The sequence below is a fragment of the Pungitius pungitius genome, chromosome 11, assembly GCF_949316345.1.
Source record: "Pungitius pungitius chromosome 11, fPunPun2.1, whole genome shotgun sequence".
Taxonomy (NCBI): Eukaryota; Metazoa; Chordata; class Actinopteri; order Perciformes; family Gasterosteidae; genus Pungitius; species Pungitius pungitius.
The window spans coordinates 7,902,571-7,924,871 of record NC_084910.1 but is presented as its reverse complement, the minus strand read 5'-3'; the positions used below and the strand labels follow the sequence as shown (position 1 = coordinate 7,924,871).

The following is a 22,301-nucleotide window of genomic DNA, read 5'->3' as shown; positions in this document are numbered from 1 at the left end:
ATGACTGCTCATTCATCTATCATTAGCCTATACCATCTACTCCTGTTCACTTAATATTATGCAATAAATACACATATTAATATGGTGCAGAAATGATGTAATATATCATATACATTAATTAATACAAATGCTAATACTTAATCATTCAGTGTTGAAATGGGATTTGGAGAAAAAGACTGGACTTTTTGACAGCGTTTATGTGAACCCATTTTGTCCTGCACACGCACAAGCATACCACCTGATACACACAATTAGTGCTTACACAATTATTTCAGTTATACTGTGCTGCCATTATGGCACCTCTTAAAAGGCACGTCCAATTTAGAAGGTTTTTCATCCATCCCGGCAACATATGAAAGGTTTATTATTCCTGGTTAGGGTTAGTTCTATTAGAAACACGGCATGCATGTACATGTGGGAAAGCTAATCAAACCCTTGTGGATTTGATTTTTTTTTTCTCCTTTCTGAATATGAGCTGGTTAAACTGGCCTGGCGGTGGGAGTGGTTCCAAACACATGCCTGAGGTGCTTTTTGTACTCTGATGAGCCAGGCTCAGGCACAGCTCCAACAATGGTCCCTGTCCCACCACTTGGATGAACCGATCACATACTGAATCTAAACGGATACTTTCTTGCCTGAAAAATGATTCAAACTTCAGCTTTTCATGAAGCTTAAAAACCCAAATGGATGATATAGGTGGTGCCACTAAGCACAGTTTTGCAACTCTTCACTTCACAACGGAATGAAGATTACAAAATGACACATTGAGTGCTGTGCATGCATATTAGCTGACATTGACTTCCAGCACAGCAATATCAGTACAGACATCTTAGACATTGTCTCTATACTGTCTAGTTATTCCACCAGAGGCTGCTGGTTTTTACTTTGTGAAATACCCCACTCACTTCATACTTCGCTTCCAATTCCTCTAAATAATCCAATTCAAAGGATCCATTTAACAAAGAAGTACTATTTTAGGACAAGCCGTTGGTAAAGCAGTTTCCATGGCTGCCTCCTTTATGTTTGACTTCAGTTGTGGGCGCCCTGAAGGTTAGGCTTCTGTGCTCTCTGCAGTGCATGTCTCAATAAAGTCTCCAGCTAGTCCACAGGAACATAACACTGGGTGCAGCTTTTCCTTAAGTACACTTCATTCTAAATATAGTACCAAGAGCTAGAAATCGGCTAATTCTCCACAGTGACCGTAAACACATGTTCGCATTTTCCCCGATGTGACCACGATTACAGGCTTACTTTCTCTCAGTGGAGAGCTGAACTACTTCTTGCTAAATTGTTGATTAACTTACCTGCACAATGTAAGCTGCCTGCCGCAGTGCAACCTTATTAGAAAAATAAAGCCAATAAGTGTGTACAGTTTAGTCTGAGGAAAACAAGCCGTGCTCTCAACCGAGTGCGGCTTCAGACTCCAACTGTGCAGAACTTTTGATCAGCATTTAAAATTTTCAATTGCCAGACAGCTTTTGAGATTAGTGTTGCCTTGACGACTGAGAGTGAAGTCAGGAGAGGTTAAAAAAGGCTGATTACATTTTCCACTATTTGCATGCCGTCAGGAAGAGTAGGATTTAGTGGGAATGCCTGTCTCTTGCTGATTAGCTTTTAAATTGCAGCTTGGCACTCGCATGTTTATCACAGAGCAGATTCTCTCGGTGGCTTGTTTCCACATTTCAGTGGCTGATAGAGGCAGTGATACATGGAGCGGACTATTCTCAAGACAATATGTCTACACATCCCAAACGTTTCTATCCATTTATCAATCGCTATCCAAGACCAAAGGATGTAGAAGCACTGCAGTATGTTATAATATTTATGGCTCCACCCCAATTTTGATCCCCTGATGATCAGAGGACCCCTGTGAATATTTACAGAAATAGAGAAGGAGATGGAGACGCTTTTGAAGACATCCACTTTTGTTTTAAGCTCTGACTTTGTCCAGGTCATTTTTCACAATTTTTTAGAGATTAAACGATGAACTAAGTCATTGAGAAAATAATAAGCACATTAGTTGATGCTAAAACAGTACAGGCCCTTGTACTTGTCCTATTGAACAGACATATTTCATGGGCTGCACATCTAAACACTGTCCACATCTACATTGCCATGGCGATGAACTGTCTTTTAATCGGTCTGGCTTTTAATCAGTCTTAATGTATGGTCTCCATACTAAGTCCAGAGTGTGCCAGTCCTTGTGAGTGGTGCAGAACTTTACTTGTACCAGGGCTGCTCAACCGCCAACGTACTAAAACAATATGTTGGCCCAAACCCTTGCAGAACGCTGTGGTGAAGACTTACTGACCAGGTACATGTTAGATGTGATTGGCTGTTGCTTTTTGATAGACTCCCAGTCATCTGAGGTATGTCTGCTATGTAATGGCAATCCTCTCAATAGTTCACACATAGTTTGTTCAGGGTAAGCAAATGCGATGGATGTGGTATTGTGCTCATGAGTTGAGGCTAAAATGAGTGTGAATGTTAGACTACCATTTGTCAGCTAGCCCTGTTTACATTACATGTCATTTAGCTGATGCTTTTATCCAAAGCGACTTACAATAAGTGCATTTCCACATAGAGATACAAACTCAGAAGAACAAGTAACAAGAAAGTACAATATTCATCAAATAAGCAGTTTCAAAACATGTCATAGGAAAGTGCCATTATAAGTACAATTTAAGTGCTACCATTTGTTAGTGCTACGGTTTGCTAGTGTTTTAGTCAAGGTAGAGTCTAAAGAGGTGTGTCTTGAGTTTTTGACAGAAGATGTAGAGGCTCTCTGCAGTCCTGATGTCATCGGAGAGCTCATTCCACCATCTGGGAGCCAGGACAGCAAAGAGTCGCGATCCCGCCGAGTGCTTTTCTCTCAATGAGGGAGGAACAAGCAGCGTGGCAGATGCAGAGCGGAGTGTGCGGGTTGGGATGTAGGGTTTCACCATGTCCTGGACGTAAACCGGTCCCGATCCATTCACAGCATGGGAGTATTTCGGAAGGTTGAAGACCAGTCAAGCTGCTGCATTCTGGATGAGATGCAGTGGTCGAATGGCGGTAGCAGGGAGACCTGCGAGCAGAGAGTTACAGTAGTCAAGGCGGGAGATGACAAGAGCCTGAATCAGTACCTGTGCCGACTTCTGAGTGAGAGGGGGTCGCATTCTCCTGATGTTGTAGAGCGTGTATATACAGGATCGCCGAGGTTCCTAGCATTCTGAGTGGGCGTTAACACGGAGTCGCCGAAGTTAACAGTCAGGTCCTGAGTGGGAGAGTTTTTTCCAGGGAAGAAAAGTAGTTTGGTCTTGTCGGGGTTGATCTTCAGGTGATGAGCGGACATCCACTGGGAGATGTCAGTCGATTGATGTTGATTGTTGAACGTCCTCCATGTCTGCTGGATGTTCTCTGCCCAGGGGGTTGTGCATTTGGTGCTGAGGGATATGCCTTGGAAGGCCACGCAGATATTACTTTCCCAGGCTCGATGTACAACATCAAATGGATCTGCTATGAATTTAACTGGAATTTTGAACTGTTTTCTCAGGCCATGAGAACAAACTCTACAAACTGCGTCTGACAACCAGTGTTGCCACAGTTACTGTAAAAAGTAATCTGATTACTGATTACTCCTTTAAAAAGTACCTTAGTCACTTTACAGATTACTTGAATTCAAAATTAACTAATTTAGATTACAAGTTACTTTATTAGTTACATTCAGCAGCTGCCGAAAACACCCGCCGGGGAGGGGGCCGGGGGGGGGGGGGTTCTGTGCTGCTGACCAACAACCGGCTAACGGTACGCTGATGGCGGGCCGTACGCACTCCGGCGGCGGGGCGGATGGATGTCTGCTGGTACGCCCGCTGTTATAATGGCAGGGGAAACACTACGTGGCTTCACTCCTAGAGACACAAGAAAACAAATATATATTTTACTATTAATGACAACATGGTAACGCAGAGTGACTTGGACACTGACTTTAATCTGATTACTAGTTTGGACATACTAACGCATTAGATTACTTAAACAGGTGGTCAGAGTAACGCGTTACTAAGTAACGAGTTACTGGCATCACTGGTGACAACTAACAGACAAAGAGCACTTGAGTTTTACAATAAGGTAATCTATCTGGCTGACTGAAGGACGTGCTATTGCAGAGAAGTCAGCACTTCTTACTTTCTTTTTAATTAGTATATTGTCAAAATGTTAGGGAGGTCTATGAATTGAAATGATTATATAGAGCAGACAGAAATATGAGGAGGCTTATTAATATATCATCAGCACTGAGCAGTTCTTTGGGTGAAGCTGATATCATTTATATTCACGGGTTGCTATGCAATTAAAACCTGGGTACCTATTGGCAGACAATATCTACACTCACTGACATTTCCTCGTCTTGTAGCAAGTCAGTGTCTGTATGTTCACAAGGTCAGAAGGTTAATGAAACAATTGTCGTTTATGGCAACATAAAAGTTCCAATTAACATTTCTTTGCTCATAAACGATCAAATTTGCATTCCTGAGCTGGTTGCCTGTAGCTATGGACGCGGTTTTCTACTTGACCGAGTTCTCAGGAAGTAATGTAAGTGTTAACATTACATTACATGTCATTTAGCTGACGCTATTATCCAAAACGACTTACAAAATGTGCATTTCAATAGGAATACAAACTCAGGACGGAGCCCTGAGGAACTTCAGTAGTAAGAGGACAAGGCTCCGACACAAATCCTCTTCAAGATACCCAATAGGTGCGGCCATCAAGGATGGGAGGATGAGTGAAGGGAGAGAGCAGAGCCTGAGACACCAAGTTCCTGAAAGGAGGAGATAAGGATCTGGTGGTTTACTGTGTCAAATGCAGCAGAACGGTCCAGAAGGATGAGGATGAGAGAGAGGCGGCTCTAGCAGCGTGGAGTTGCTCTGAGACAGCAAGGAGAGCAGTCTCTGTGGAATGGCCCGCCTTGAAGCCTGACTGGTTGGGGTCAAGGAGGTTGTTGCGGTCTAACGGAAGCCCTCATGCAATCGAGCCTCACAAATGTTCCATGGCCACGTGCCCACTTTATAGTGTTTTCCGTATAAGGTTCCTGTTAACCTTCCATGGTCACATTCTTTGTCTCTTTTAGTAGCTTTGTGTCTGTATGTTAGTGCTCCGTGTTGGCAGTGACTCTGTGGCAAAGCAGCCACGCTGCTTCTCTCTCACATGGAGGGATACAGCACTTGCCACGGATCTAGACAAAGCAGTGGCATGTGGCTGCTATGTCATGGCCATGATTTGAGGTGTCCAACATCAACGGTCATTCCGTACAAACTAAAGGTAAGACAAGATAAAGAAGAAATCATTCAGTCAGCTGGGCCACGCTGCAATCATCACATCTCATCTGTTATTGAGCTGTTTTCTTTTGAGCTGGCTCAAAGAGGGGGGCAGCAGTGGGGAACATTAACCCCTGCAATGCCACACACTCACATCTGACATCAATTGGCTATCAAGATTACTGCTGCATAAAAATCCATCTCCGCTGACGTGCTGTTGTTCTCTGTTGTCCACCTGGGGAGGAAGTCAAACTGAGCATCACGGCCTAATAGTAGAAATGATATCATCAATACAAAACCATTCCAAGGTGTGCAAAAATAATAATTGTGCTCATAATTTGCTTTGTGTTTTTAGCTTGGAAATTGGTGCAGCTGAAAGCTTAACACTATTATTAAAGCTTGTTATTATTGAACACTGTCACCCCCTAAAGAAATTCAGAAAGTAAACGGCAGCAACAAAACCAGATAATATGCAGATAACTTTACAGTAAAGGAGGAACATAAGGAAACCAATACCCATCAACTGTGACCAATCAACTGTTCCCCCTGAGTCCTCCTCCCATGCTCCCCCCGGAGTTGTCCTCTCCTCCCATGCTCCCCCCGGAGTCCTCCTCTCCTCCCATGCTCCCCCTGGGAGTCCTCCTCCCATGCTCCCCCCGGAGTCGTCCTCTCCTTCCATGCCCCTCCCAGAGTCGTCCCCCCCCCCCCCAAAGTGGGCCTGCTCCTCTGGTCTTCCATTGTATATAAAGGCAAATCAATGTCAAAATCCGAGAGCGCAAATCAGGTCCATGAGTCAAACATGTTTGAGCAAAAATGTCTCACGCAACCGCCACCACTATTTAAGGGGGGCGCTCGTCAGAGTTCCGCCCAATGGGCACACAAAGGCAAGTGCATGCACAGACCGACCCAGACACAGCAGACGGATAATTTCAGTCCTTCCATCTGTACCCCCCGAACCCACTGCACTCTTGTTCAGCCAATCACAAGGTCCTCTTCTCAATAAATAAACTTCTCAAACCCATTGACCAGGGGTGTCAAACTCACTTGAGGTTCGGGCCAGATATTCGGCCGACTGTTCGCTGACGGCTGTCACCCGGCGGGCCGTACGCACTCCAGTGACGGGCCGCAACCGACGCCCCGGTGGAGTTTGACATCCTCAATATAAAATATGAAATTCAGCTTATGAACTTCATTTTGAATAAATTTGAGAAGTTGAGAATGTTCCTCGATTTGGGGTCATTAAGGGGTAATGGTGGGTCCCGGAGCCAGACCAGTTGAGAACCACTGCCGTAGATGATCGCTATCACTCCTTCAGCGCTAAGAAATGAAACTCCTTCCTGTCCTTCTACCAAACCATAATCAAGACCATCTACAAACCACCAAATAAATCCAAGTCTGTTACAGCCTCAGTCTCTCAAGGTGTTCCCCAAGGTTCAGTACTCGGCCCCCTTCTCTTCATTCTGTACTTGCTCCCCGTTGGCAACATCATCCTCCACCATTGTCTCCACTTGTGATCTCAATGGGACTTCCATTGCTAGTAACATATTACCTTTTCTTCACAATAATTTCCTCCAGATATGATCCGGTTGGTCAGTGGCGAAGTGACCAAGCCCACCTATGGGTGCCAGGTGACCATCCAGTCAGAGCAGGAGAAACAGATGATGAAACTGTACCGCAGGGAGGAGAAGAGAGAGAGGAAGAGAGGCAAAGGAACGGATGACAGCGACTCCTCAGATGCTGTCCTGACCTTTGACCCCAGAGAGATGAGAACTCAGCGGTATGTGATCTCTTGAATCTTTCTGTTGGTCCTTTCCTTCGTCTGTCTTTGCTCCCAGGTATCCACATCAAAAACTGCCTTGCTTTGGCATTTTACACAACACCTTGAGCTTCACGTAATAACAAAATAAAAACACACATCAACGGCTCCTTTTATGAAGAGGATTTTTCTGAAAGTTTAATTTCAGAGAAAAAAAGAGTTTAATTAAAAAGTAGGCATTACCAAATCCAGCCCAGGGTGAAGGAAAAGATTAGCAGAGAGGTAAGGCACTTTAGGAAGGAACTTTGAATCATTCATTGTAAAGCCGATGGTGGATGGATGTGAGGTCTCACACCTGGAACCAATGCAGATGTGCTTTTGTGGAAATTTCTGTTTATTCTCTTGTCACTTGAAGTGATTAATACCCCCGAGGAATCTTTTTTGACTCAAGTGTGGTGTTTGCTTGCTCAGGGAGCAGGCTCTGTTGACGGCCCGGCGTGAACCTATACTGAGCAGAGAAAGAGTGCATGAACGTGTCCGCTATCCCAACGTCTACGACTGCTACGCAGAGGCCGCTAAGATGCCCGCCTTTGTAGGAGGAGCCAGGGTAAGGCGTGTTCTTCTCAGTAGTGTCTGCTCATAGTAGTCTTTCTCTTAACACAATGAAAAAGTGTGATGTGTATATTTAATACTCCACACAGTGAGATGCAGAACTACCGGAATGCTAAAGAAATATTTCATAATTGTACAGTTCTTCACCAAAATCAGTTATTCTCTTCCCACATTACAACACATATATTTTATTTTTTACTTTTAGTTTCTCTCACCTGCTGTTGTGCCTTTTTTTTAACTTATTGATGTATTTTTAGTTTTTTTTTTCATTTCAAGTCATGTTCATTTGTAAATGCATTATCTCAGTGTTTCCACCTAGTTTGCCATTACCAACTAATATTTATATAGGGGGCACTTTCTACCTATATTAGATAGTAGATAGATAGGTGGGCAATACTAATGCACAAAGAATTATGGGCCATGTGCGGTACTGTAAATCCTTGTGTTGTTAGGTAGACCTTTTTAATGTTTTGAATCCAGGCTGCTTCATATAAGGACACTACACTCATAGTAATTCATATTACAAACCAGAGTAACACAGACTAACAAACTGTACTACAAAAAAACACCATTCCTCTGTACCATGAATAATTCATTCCATTCCCTGTAGTTGGGCCTTTAAGTGAAGTACTTCAAATTCATGCTTGAAACAAGTATGATTCGATGTTCAAAGTGTGTTTGATCTGCTCTATATTTTCAAAGAAGCATCAATAGGAATGAAAAAAATGTATAAATCAGAATTTTGAGGTCACCTGTAATGTCTGAGTTCCCTCATTATTGTGTGTGTGTGTGTGTGTGTGTGTGGTTGTGTGACATTTAGATGATGCTTCCTGAGGGAGTCCGTAGAGAAGACTGTAAGATGTATGAGGAGGTGGAGATCCCACCCAACCAACCCATGGCCACCGGCTTCGAAGAGAAGCCTGTCTACATCTCTGAACTAGATGAGGTAGGTGTGTGTGTGCGTGTGCGTGTTTTGTGTTTGCATGAAAGCATCACATAGACAGGCATGCCATTAGTCCATTTTATAGGTTGTTGGTTGGAGGATTTTGAATATTAGGACAGAGCCCGGATAGCTGTGTGCAGATATGAGACTTGTCCTTGGCCTAAAATTAACAAAATTCAACATAATAGAAATAATCTTCTTAATTCTCTGAACCACATCAGGCCACAAGGATTGTTTCATCATTCCTGTTTTTGGCAATATGGTGGGCCTCACTCCATTATCTTTTGCCTTAGAAGCAAACAAGACAAGACCTACTTTCAGCTGGGAGGTGAGCCGTTGCATAGTTGTGTGTGTGTGTGACGCTTGGGAAATGTGTCAGGAGGGACCGTTTTCAAAATAAAATATCTTTCAGCAAAAAAATGAAAAAATCAAAGCTTTTTGTTTGATTATTGTTGTTACCCTAGCCTACCCTAGGTTTGCCACCTTTAGTACAGAAAAATAAGGGACACAACGGCTGACGGGGGTTGGTGAGGCTGGGTGGCGGACGTCGGGTCAAGGGGGGGGCAACTCTGCAGTTCCGGTCCCGCTCGTCGGTATTTTTGCATCCACTTTCGCTTCAGAGCTGGAGTATGGGGGTATTGTGGGCTGGCTCTGCCATTCTTTCAAATTGACACTCTGCCAGGAGCCCCTGTGACTATGATACCCCTAACCAAGCTACAATACTACAAGGCTTTGCACAGTGAACAGATTCAGAGACCAACATTTTCTTCTGTAAGAGCTGAATGTTTGTGCGAAAGAACCAAGTCTCCTGATAAAGACAGACAACATCATGCTAGCTATGTGGTTAACTCTGCATGCTAACACTCTGCCTTTTCCTCCAAGGCAGAAGGTTAGCAATCTCACATGTGACTACAGAGTTTCCTGATTCCTATTAGATCCCATACTAATCTTCAATAACCACCTTTTACAAACACTGTGGGGAACAGGGTCCTCCTTCAATCAGAGGGCTGCTGGCTCAATCTGCTTGTTGGCACTTAACCCCAGAAAGCTCCCCTAGCTGCGACTACGGTGTGTGAATGTTAGTTCACTGATGGCCAGGAATCACTGTGTATGTGCGCTCCATCACTGTGTGACTGGGGGCGAATCGGTAGATGATGACGATAAAGAGGTTTGAGTGGTCAGAAGACTAGAAAAGTGACAAGTACAGTTTATTTCATACCGGGTGTTTATTGTTAACATGTTAGCTCTGTCAACACTGGTTAGGGAAATCGTTAATCTTCACTTCGTTACAACTTGTATTATGGACATGGGTTGAATGCTGAGAACCAAAGTAGTAGTTGAGCAGATTGCAGCCTTTAGATTTGACACTACCCTGATCCCAGATGTGCACATCAACATATCGGCATGTGGACAGCAGCACTTGCCTCCTTGTCAGCTGTATATGTGCTCCATGTTATCCTCCAGTGAGTGATGTTCCTCCTTAATGGAAGTGCTGTAGCTCTCAGCCGGCTGTCAGCAGACACAATGACCCGTCAGTGTGACTGACACGCTGACTGACAAAGCCGCGCTCACGTTGGTGCACAGGCAGCCGGTACACAGCCAACACCGGGCCCAATCACAAAAGAAGGAGTTTAGTCTGTGGGGTGGGGGCATGGCAGGGGGGCCGAGGACGCTGTACACACATCATTGCCTGTGCTCCTGTCCTGTCTGCTGGTAAGGACTCTGTGATCCATCATTAATGCCTTTCGTGAAGATGCAGCGGGGCAAAAGGTCAGCCCTTCTCCTCTGAGTCCGGCCTTTTGTTGATGAAGGCTCCAAGGAACAATACCTGTGATGCTCAGAGGCGTTTTGTCACGCTGCAGGAAACCAGTATCACCGTCACTCATGCTAATAGACGTCATAATAATCGAGATTTAGTGTGTGTATAATTGCTTGTTTGTGGATGGAAGTTAAGCCTGCGTCTTGTCCCATGACGGATGCTTTAATCACATCTGCACTCTGGTGTGTGTGTGTGTGTGTGTGTGTGTGTGTGTGTTTGCAATAAGTGCGCAGGTCTCTTCAATGCCTGTCGACTACAATCCTTCCATTTGGCACAGAGATGTGTTGTAGTCAAATAGCACTTAACGTATAAGAGTAGCAGTATTTTATATCCATGGCTTCCCTCCTTATTGCCGAGGTTTGAGGAGGGGTCTCGTATCCGAATCCATCTCCATAGTTTCTGCTGTTTGTGTCCACGCCGCTCAGCAGCATGTCTGCAGCACTTGCACTTATAACCATGGTTGTACAATGGCCATTACACCATCTGTCCGCCTGGTCAATTATTGGGATCCCATTTTGGTAGAATCATCCACTTGTACCAACACGCAAACTGCAACAAGACGTAAGGTTGTCATCTTAGTCTGTGAGTTAAAGTAGAAATGCTTTTCTTCTAGAAGGTTTGCTCATGCAGGGCTTCAATGATGAGGGGAGATGGAACCGTGGAGGCAATTTGCCAAAACCTGCACAGAAATGCTGATTTATCATTCTATCTTGTATTGACATTAGAAGCATTATTCTTCTCCTTTCCTGTCAAAAGACTCTGAGTTGGAGCAAAACAGCTGTTTGGTTGTAGGCGTGTCATTCTGGTAGCAGGCAGATCGACTTTAGTCTCCTCTCACATAGGTTAGAAAGCTCTCTGGAGACACTGAAGGCCGTACACCACTGGAACTAGTGCTGCCTGCTAATTACTGGAGAAGGGTTGTCAACACTGGGATCGTTCCAAGAATTGCGCCTACTGTTTCTGCTAGTTTCTTAAGATCAGCAGCAATGGTGACATCCCTTTTCTCTTCATGTAGTTGTAGGTCTGTCCCCATTAGCACCTGGGAACCAGCTGAGATCAATGTGTGATGTTACATGGTGATAAAGCAGAGAAACTAATGAGTAAATGTGGAGGGTCTGTATCCTAGTGCTCCACATTGACAACCGGAGGCTCCTGTTAAGTCTGCTCTTCTCATGGCTTCCCCCAGACTCTCAGGTATCAGCAGGCTGGTCAAGTTACTTTTGTTATTCAACCCCTTTTATAATATAATTTCAGTTTTGCTTCATTGTCCACATGGGTCGTCCAGTCGCTATCCCTGTGTTCTTTACTGTGTAGGAAGGATGTGAAGCACGACCCGTTCTCTGCTACTGGAAAACATAATGGTATTTAACACACAGTTGTAAGGCAGCACATCCAACACTCCTGGATGTTCACCATGAACATTAGAGACCCCCAGGCACAGAGGAGGAAGTGTAAAACTGTGCCTGTGGTCCTCATAGTGTGTCAGAGGATGAAAATGAGAATGACGACTGTTGATAGATCAGACTCGGGACCAATTTTCATATGTTCACATTGCATGGTTTTCTATTGATTGGGATCGTTTCGGATGCATATAGATGTGTAAATATAAGTGGAAGCATCTGTCTTGAAGGAGCTCATTTCATGGAAAGGGCACGTCAGAGGAAGCTGTTGGATTCATTGATTGTGCTGTACATAGATTCTCCCTGCAGAGACTTCAATATGCACCATCTGAATAAACTCTGCTCCTCTGTCTCCTCTCACTCTCCCAACGGCTCGTCTCTTTTTCTCTGGTTCTCTCTGGCACACCAGCAGTTTTCCCCTTCATCTTTGAAAGTCCCTGTGTAACTGATATAGATGGATATGGAACCTCTTCTGCTGAGCGATGTGAATTAGCCTCAGTCAAGCAGCGGCTCTATTCATTAACTTAAGCTTGGCCAACTCTGGAACAAAGTGCCTCCTTCCTCTGAGGCGGCGGCACACAATGCCTAATAAGTCTTTATGTGCTATTAGAAAGCCTTTGAAAAGTCTGATGCCCCCCCTCCCCCCCCTCCCTCCTCTCCCCGTGTGAGTGCCGATTGTCATTTATTGAAAGCGGTAATAGGAAACAGCACTATGCGGGCCTCTATGTGCCTTTAACAGCGGTTTGAAACATTCAAAGTGAGGAATTTGTTAGGCTGCTTTTTAACTAATGAATCAGGTATCTGCGTCTGTGGTAAAAGCCTTGCTAATTCACCCCAATAAATCTGTTACCCAGTGCGCTGTGTGTGAGAGGAACGTCCGTAGTACTGCTGCAAACACGCTACATAACGTACACTGCTGCTGCTGCTTATGTTCCTCATGATAGTGACAGCAAAGTAGACACTGCAACTCTTACATTTAATTTTAATCACATGATTTTCTGCTAGTATTCGCATTGCAACTTTGTTTCTGTTATCTCGCTGTCTGGAAGAGATTTAAAGTGAAAATGTCCTCCTAAGAGTTTGTTGCGCGTCACTCTCGATGGACTTAACCCATCGCCACCCCCATTCTCCATTACGGTTGCACAGCTTGTCAGGACTGAGGTCTGGGAGACGAGGACAGCGACATTGACTGAGAGAAGCAGGGCTCTCCAAAGCGCACGCCGCTTGTCTCCTGAGGGACAAAGCTGTAGCAGAGGAGAGATCTAGCTCAATCCTTTCTTTGTTCTTCATTGTTGAATAGCAGCGAAACAAGTTACCCTCCATGAGAAGACCTGACCTGTGACGGTCTCTGTGCACCTCACACACACACGTCCCCTCTTATAATTGATCAAGAGGCCTTTTCCTCTTGTTAAAGTGACACCAGATATAGAATATATCGACCAACCAGCCAAGCAGAAGTTTATGTGCAGGGAGGATGTGGGCTCCAATGACTGCGCTTGCTTAACGGGCTGCTGGGTCTTTGCTGATTTGTCCACCAAGTGTTTACATGCATAGTGTTAGTAAGGACTGGTTTTGCTGTTGAACTAAATGAAGGCTACTTTTGAACATCATATGGGATGGGAATGCGGTTATTTGCTTTTCTTTATGATTGAGAAATAATCATGTACTCCTGCTTGCTCAACTTGTCCATCACTCACGGTGGGAGATGGATGCGTCCAATCCTGGGGGACAGATGCAGTCGTGCTCTCGGGCCTGCTGCTGCTGTTTTGACTCTCCAGGCTGATGACAGCTTGCCCTCTGCTTTTCCCGTGTACTGTGTGAGCACAGGCCTGCAAACACGAGGCACTAGTGAACAGCCCTCCATCCATAATTAATCCACCTTAATTGCATTTCCTAATCCAGTTTTGATGTGCTTTCCCCACAGCACACAACTGTGGCTATGTGTGTTTGCTGAGACGTGTTAAGCAGGAGCTGAGAGTCTTTAAGGCTTCTTTCAAAGATTCAAGGGTTCGAGGCTTTTATAATGGTGTCTGATGGAGAGGCACAACACAAGAGTGGCTCTGCTTAACAAGCTCTGTCCTTCACATACTCACATCATGTGTCACCTCATTTCTTTAGTCTTCTCTATTTTCTATCAAATATTGGTTTAATTTTTATTACAAGAAAGATGTCAAATGACGTACAATTAAATCAAATAGAAGTAATTAGATATATATGTGTTAATGTCAAATAGTATTTAGATTAAAGTTTGCCAGGGCTTGTTGTGCTAATGTCTTCGTAGTGACCTTCATCAGGCAGCCTGAACATCTAGTAGACTGTAACATTTGTAGGTTTCCTCTGTGGAAACAGTAACAAATTTGTAGAGATGCATCCATGTGAAGAAAAGGGAACCAACGAGTGTTTGATGATATGTTGCATTGCCCACAATCTGTTAAGAAGGTTTCCAAGGGCATCCTGCCTCTGCATTATTCATCCATGATCATGTTCAAAAGGTGTGGTGGCAAAGAACCAGAGTGGACCACTATGCCCTCCCAGTAGCAACATTGACAGATGGTTCTTTTATATGTAAAGTAGTAAATGAAGGATCGGTAGGAGGAGCAGGGATCAGTCAATGTTTGTAAGCCAAAGTCAAATATAGATTACATCATTAGACTGAATTATTATTCATTAAATATGATACCCGATTGGCCCATTGTCACCTTCAGCCCATAAAGCTAGTCAGTACCCGATCAATTTCTAATATTGGTGCGTCTCTAATCATACTCTTCCTTTGATTTTTCTTCCACATTGATCTTTATATATTATAGTCGTCATTGATTATTGTGCTTAAGCCCCTACCAAGTTGTTTCTTCATGAAGAAGCAGAAACTGTCCTTTAACATATAGGTCCAGGCCATTTGAACCTTGGTACATCTTCTCCCTAGAAACAGTTTTTCTAACCTTGACAACGGCAGCTTTTGTGCTCAGTCTATTCATCATCGTCATTAACACCTCGCTATTGTTGAAGCAGAGTGCCATGATTCCACTTTCATATATATTTGAATTCTACATTATTAACACTGACTAGGAATCAAACGCGACATATTAATGTCAGACAACAACAACAACAACAAAATGATAATGGGTAGGTAGGAAACGTATACGTCACAATTCCTCAGTAGGAGCTTGCAGAGAAGAAAGGCCTCTTGAAAAGGAGAGTATGAAATGGTGTAACCTCCTCATGGAGACAACAAGATTACATCTTCCTCACAGGACGACGTCTGCCACTGGAGAATCTTTATCAGCAGCTCCAGTGTTTTATCAATAGACCCTAATATGTAACACAGGACACACATCGAGGTCACAGGAAAACTGCAGCCGGAAACATGTTCTGATTTGGTTAGTACCATAACGTACCTCCATATAAACATATCTACACTTTAGCTGTCCCACATGCGTTTTTTTAATTTATTTTTTATTAAAATGATCTCATTTGAAGCCGTATCATTTATGCGTGCATGCGTGCGTGTGTGTGTGTTTGCCCCCCCCATCCCCCCCCGGCCCTGCTGGGCGTACTGCGTTAGTTGCAGGTTTTCAGAGTCCCAAAGCTTTCAGTGCTTCAGCAGGTGCGTCTGGACGAAATGATGGATTACCTCATTCTGTGCTCTCTCCATCCTCCTCCCAACTCTCCCTCTCCCTTCTCTGAGCCCCCCCCCCCTCTTCCTCCTGCTGCTGCGCTCCGTAGGGAAAGGAATGGGCCTCCTGTTTGCCGCATCCCTATCTCACTCTGTCAAACCCCACGTGCATCTGGTGTGTGCTCAGCGTGCACGTGGATCCATAGGACGGGCTGTGGGGTGTATGCTGTGTGTGTGTTTGGCCAGGTCATTTAGTACTCTGCATGCAGGCTTGGAGCAGGCTGATAAGCTGTTTGCAAAAACTGGCAATTAAAAGTTGATCAGGCTGTCAATTCAAATGGAATGAAATGGAACCAGAAAGTAATTAAAAGAATGGCATCAAAATGACAACAATGATATCTCTTAGCTTCCCATTACCGATTCACAGAGGAATTTAATTAGTTTAGCACCTCCTACAGTGACTCATACAGTAGACACACAGTAACAGGAAATAGCTGGTGACTGGCCATCTACGTTTCACCATTACACCTACAAACTGGGATGCTCAGCTATCGCTGTTCTTTCATTACGACCATCTATGTGGGCCCAATTAGTGTGTTTAAAGTGGCCGGTGGATTGGTGAGATCCTCCCAGTCCTCCCAGTATGCCCATATGGCCGTAGGCTGTGTATCTGCTGTGTTAATGAGCCTGACTGCCTGCACCCCGCTCAGCGTTGGCCAAAGATGGGCTGACAGGCATCTTCTTATCTCCACAGTTGGTGCTTCTCCGACTTTATAGACAGCAAGCAAAGCAAACTCCCTCTGTCTGCTGTGTGGGTATATTTCTACAGAAAGACATACGAAGCCACAGATCGCTCATCACACCAGTATCCTCATGGTCTACAAAGTGGTATGGAGCCCGTACTGCCAGCTGGGTCTGCCCCAGACGCCAACAGCTGCTCTCATTAAAAACTTTATTGAACTCGGCTGCTGAAGGCTTGACCACAGATGTGTATGGTCCTGTAATGGCCAGCTGGGATCTGTGTTTTAAATACCAAGGCCTCGCTCTAAATGGGGGGACGCTTTTGGCTGAATTCAGCCAGGAGCAATCAGCTACAACGACGTGGATTGATTTGTAAAAAAGCAGATAGTAGGTTGTATCGGGAGAAAAGGGAACAATGAGATAGATGAGTTAGGTGTGGTTTCTTTGAATCTCATTTCAATAAAGAATCTCTTTCAAACGATACGCTCGGGGTGCACCATGGAGGTCAACTCCTTTCACATCCCGCCTCCCACCAATGTAACGACATCTTCTCTGAAAAGATGCACGTTAGACTCTCCATTCTCACTCTGGTGGTTGACGTGTCAGGTGGGCTGTGATGACTGAGGGCTGAAGACAGCCTGATGGGAGCTTAAAGGAGCAGCGTATGTCTACCTGAGCCCAGAATCCCATCACTCTCCCTCGGCGGGTGTTGCTATCACAGCTTATCTGTGCATGCCGCGCTGGCTGTGCATGCTTTAAGTGCATGTTGGTGCATGTGAGCAGGCCCCACTGGTTAGCTCACGGCAGTTAGAGCTGTTGACCACCAGATGTTGAGAGGAAATCAAATGATCCGAGTTTCCTATGCTGCACCTTTAAAAGAGGTGTTACATGTCGTGCAGGCGCACATTTGACAGGAATTAAATATTTGCTGGTGTTTCCAAAGCAATTGTTTTTGCATGGTTCTTCTAGACATTGTACTCCCCAAACTGCTGCTGTCTGGGGACATGACAGCATTGCTGAAGAATAGAAACACAAGTAATCAGATGATCAAAATCTTTTCATATAGTAATCTAAGCCACTCAAGCTGGAGATCTGCTTGTAGTGCACATGCAGTACAACAGGCTGGACGTGGCTCTGGGAACTGAAGATGTTTTCTTCCAACTCTTATTCTAACCTAGGCGTTGGTCGGATTGAACGATCGAAACTGGAGTTCATATTCCAGCTGTGGGATATTGTCGTTTTCTTTAAAAAAAATGAGTTACATTCTCTGTTTTAGAACAGATTCTGTAATAATTTTACCGGATTCCTTTTATTAAATAAAAGCAGTACGTAAGCAGGGCACTGTTGATGAGCCCCATCGCAGCTAAGCAGGGTGAGCCCTGTAAGTTAACACCTGCATCCATCGCAGAGCAGTCCTAGCTCCCTCCACCCTGGAGAGGAGTGTTGGCAGGCACAGCTGGATCTCCAATTGGAGGATGTCTGTGCATACATTACCATAACAATGAAGCCAGAGAGGTTTTAAAGAGAGAATAAAAAAGCACTGACGATTTCCAAAGATCATTAAATGACGGCAACTTTCTATTTACAACATGTATGCTTTACCTCAAGGTGAATGCCGGGGCAGCCATACATTTCCATGAATTAGCATGTTTAAGGAGTGTGGGGACACTGGCTTCTCGTTACAAACAGACAAAGTCGATAAATCCAAATGAGGCCCAGCTACTCAAGTGATTGTTGTGCCTCTCTGGTCAAAGGAATGAGTGTGCAGAAGCCTCACAGAATACACCGTATCTCAGCGGCTCATAATTCCAAAATGAATATTCATAAGTGGGATCTCCGTGGACTTGGCCTTGGGGGAAATAATTGGGCAGACTGAAGGAGACTGGAATCACATCCTTGTACCGATGGAGAAGAAGCCCTGCAGTCATTATCATTGCCATCCACACTGTAGCCGAACTGGTTTGGTTTTAGAGGCAGTCGGGTTAGTATGAGTGGAAACCTATGCTATTCTTCTAAATGTCCCCATGCAATCCGCTAATTTCTGGTCAGCTGTAGCTGGTGCGTATAGCTCCAAATTCATCAATGAATGAATAATCTATCAATAATGACATGGCCATCACGCGTAAGTAGAAAAACAAATGGAATAGAATCTGGGATCTGGACTCATTTTTCCCGTGAGGAGCTGACATGGAATTTTAGGACGGTTAGTCCCAGTTTAGCAGCACGTCTTAAATCCACAGGATTGCACCAGAAGAAGGACACATAACATGTAACCACCCTCTTTGTTATATCTTATTTCTATGTGAAAGGCCATTCTGAGGCTTTCTCAGACATTTGTTTTCTGAATCGCATGCTGTATTTCAAAGTCACCGTGACCTCATCCATTGATTTGTAGACTGGGTGTTGAAGACTTGAGTTCAGAAATGTTGCCATTTATCATCTGGTTTTCAACTATTGTCATCTTGGTTCTTGGCCTGCATGGCACAAGAGGCTGGAGCTAAGTACAACTGTGAGGAAGCCACGACCCAGTTACTTCTGGATAAAAGGAAGGTCCCAAATATATATATTATTAAACAGTCTACCACCCCCCAGTCAATGTCCTCCACCTTTTTATAGTGCCGTCAATCAACCCGCCCCAGGTTGCCCGATGTGCACAGGTGACACCCATTATGACAGATTGACCTGATGATGTCACCGCTGACATCATCCCGTGCACAAACACAAGGCCTCACTGCCTCCTCCCCTCTAGTCTCCAGCACACCAACATGGGGCAATAGGCGAATAGGCTTAAAGATGAACGCATCAATCACTGCAGCCCCGCCCTAAAGCATCCCCTGCTGTATGGTCTGTTTGACTCTAAATGGACCATCATTTACAATAGGAACATCATGCTGCATTGAAGAAGACTTGAGCCTTTTTTTCCCGAAACACATGGCGGCGCTTACGTACATTTTTCTCATTGAAGCTAGAAGCAAACAAAACAAGAGACACTCAATTGCTAGCCGAGGCGACGCAGAGTCGAATGATATCCTTAACTTTTCTCTCAGACAAACCTCGTCAAGGACAGAGCAAAACCACCACCAAACCATCCAGCATATGAATCATAAATCCTTGTGTGTTGTATTGATTTATTTCCTCACCAGTAAAACTGGTTTTTACACATCAACAACACTGATAGGTTCCCCTTTACCCTGATGGGAAAAAAATGTTCAGATAGACAAAGTAGTTTCATAGTTATTGTCACTTTTTATCATGGGTATGCCATTTTCATAGAAAAGGCCAAAAGACTGGCTGGGGGCCATAATTGTTTTAACTCATGTTTACAATGTTTACTGAGGGAAAACATCCAGAGAGAAGTATTTGTGGTGAAAATTTGTTCATTATGTCCTTGTCAGAATGAAAAGTATCTTAAACTTGTTTGTGAACAAGTATTTATTACTAACTAGAATATATAAAAAATCATAAATAGTACAGAAGTCATTGACACAAACCGTAAGTACAGACAGAAGTTCAGTGACTCAATTCAGCTGAAAAGGGACAGAGTGTTCCTTCCCTTAGAGGAGCAGGAAGGTCTGACAAAGCTTCTTGGTGCAAATAGGAGCTTCAATACATATCAGAGAGGTTTGTGTTCAATCAGAAGACACCCCTGCACAAAGAAACCTGAGCCGGAAATGGGACTGTAGGAAATCATGTTGTTGACAGGCAGAAGGAAAGGAAACAAACGGATCAATGAAAAAACATCACAAACACGATGGCACCGTGGATTGGTTTAGTTCTCAGGCTTCCCAAGAACAGTTACAAACCAACTTCCTGAGACTCAGTGTGCAGATTGAGTCATGTTGTTGTTTGTTTATAGGTCCAGAGGAGTCGCCCCCTGATGGACAGTAGAGAGAATGCAGCTTTACGACACTCCTGCTGCTGTCTTTAGTTTTTTTTTTTTTCATAATTTTTTTCTCCCACTGACTACAACCAGGTATTTTTTGAAACCTGTGAAATAACATTTGAAGTTTTGTTAAAAATATACTCAATAATATACTTATTTGGGCTTACTGTACATAGCAATAAGACTATTAGACAGTAGTTTATAGTTTTAATAAGTGTTTTCTTTGATTTTCCTGGGCCAAAACAGGAATCCGACTCATTCCGTTTTATTTCTTCTTCTTCTAGTCTTTAGAAGTATGTTGAGCAATGTGAAACAGTGAGACCACGCTGTCTTCTGCATTCAATTCACAGCTGATTACATCAAAACATGTACACCTTGAAACCCCCAGTCAACTGCACTCTGATAATCATAAGCTCTTTCATAGTGCTCAGTCACTGTCTTGTCCTGGTTGAGGAGTGCAAGGTCAAAGGGCAACATCTCTCACTCACTGCACTCTGGCTAACGTTAGCCAAGGTAGCTAAGTTAGCTAGCTAGCAAGCCTTCGTAGCTAAATAGCTAATCAGAGCTAGTTAACGTTGACTAAATTATTTTAAAATAATGAATACTTAGTAATCACTCAACACAGGCGATGGTATGTAGCCTGGTGGTCCGGTTATGAAAGAACACATTATATGTTTTCAAGTTCAAAAGCCTTCAGTGCCTTGCAAAAAATGTGTGGAATTGTTGAAAAGCATTGATGCATTCCAAGTATTGTTCTTCGATTTTTCTATTTCTTCCGTGGCACGTTTCAACTCCTTCACACTTTCAGCTATTAAAACCGTTCAAATATTAAAATGCTCAGCTCATTTAGGAGAGGGGGACTATGACTTTTCAGCTTTCTAGCTCTTAGAATTGAATTTATATTAATTGAAATCATGAACTAGAAACACCATTTAAACTTTAAAATGTTGACAAAAGTCTAAACTATTTTATTAAAAAAACAGCTTGTTGATATCTATTATACTTTTTTTCATAATCACTATTATGTTTCATTAGTTTTTCAGTCCTCTTCTGAGTTTTACATGGGTTTCTATGTACGGAGCTAGAGGGCAGCTTTGGAATGTTCCGGAAATTTAGAGTGAGGAAAGCATCAGATTTCGGTAAGTGCTTGTACTGGTCAGACTTGTATGGGTATGGAATCCCATAGTTATTTGCTTTTGTCCTGAGGAGCCCGAGAGTGAGACAACGTCTGTCTCAAGCCCCATTGGCTCCCATACAAACCTGGCGACATATTTCTAATAAAAATCTGAAAGTACACGCTTTGTAAAACTGCTAGTAGAGCCGTTTTAAGCCACGGAGAGACATCAAAACTACAAGGCTCGTTCGTTAGAGTCTTAGTCTTTTTCTATTCTTTCAGCAATGTTTAGAATTAATTTCAGCTTTTTTCATTTCTGTATTTTAAGCATCTTTCTGAAATTAATTTCAGCTTTAGCATTCAAACGCATTTCCAGCAGGAAATGCATTTTGTAGTTTTTTCTAGTGAAATCTGTGGCAAAATTATATTTCTTGGGGTCAATTTTGCCCCTCTGTCCTTGTGTATTTTCGGCACAATTACAAGAAGCATAGAAGTCTCCAATAGTCATGATAAAATGTAGCTAAGTCAGGAGCCCTGAACATGACTCATGTTACCAGTGTTGATGTTGTAATCCTTTTTTTTAAAGCACATTTTGTCCACTGTCATTTGCATCCTTACCGAAAGTATTTGGGCCAAACTCGACAGGTTTGAATGGCTGCAATCAGCTTTTTGTCAATTTCCTTTTGCCAGTGGAGGTGATGTCGAAGCAAGGATTTCAAACAACAACCTGAACCTCATACCAATCATAACTTGATCAAATGCAACATCACAAGTTTCACTTTTTCTTCTCTGGGAAATGGGTTTAATAGCTGTCGGTGGGAAGTGCTGGTCATCAACAGCCAAATGACTGCAGTGCATACATCAGTGGGTGCTCCAAGCAGCCCCCACGGCACCTAGCTGTAACCACTCCTTCCAGCCTAAGTGGACTCTAATAAAGTTGCTCTTTGATGCATTAATAACCTCTTTCCCCTTACTGAGCTGTTGCTTCCCAACTGCACCCTGCACATCCACAGCTGACATGCACTCTTTAATTATTTCTTTCTATGAGTGTTGGAGCGAAACGAGGGGAAGGGAAAGTGATGACATACTTCTAATGAATCCTTGAATAAGTAATATTGCTGTCTAA

At 43.6% G+C, this 22,301-nt stretch overlaps 1 protein-coding gene across 3 annotated transcripts in view; it reads left to right on the top strand.

Moving 5' to 3' along the window:
- Positions 1 to 22,301, top strand: part of ascc3 (activating signal cointegrator 1 complex subunit 3) — a 96,144-nt gene that overhangs the window by 14,740 nt on the left and 59,103 nt on the right. For all 3 annotated transcript variants that reach the window (XM_062565353.1, XM_037454705.2, XM_062565354.1), the window contains 3 exons: positions 6,870 to 7,071; positions 7,522 to 7,657; positions 8,483 to 8,608. In XM_062565353.1, the coding sequence (XP_062421337.1) occupies positions 6,870 to 7,071; positions 7,522 to 7,657; positions 8,483 to 8,608 (464 nt within the window). The remainder of the gene's footprint in view (positions 1 to 6,869; positions 7,072 to 7,521; positions 7,658 to 8,482; positions 8,609 to 22,301) is intronic.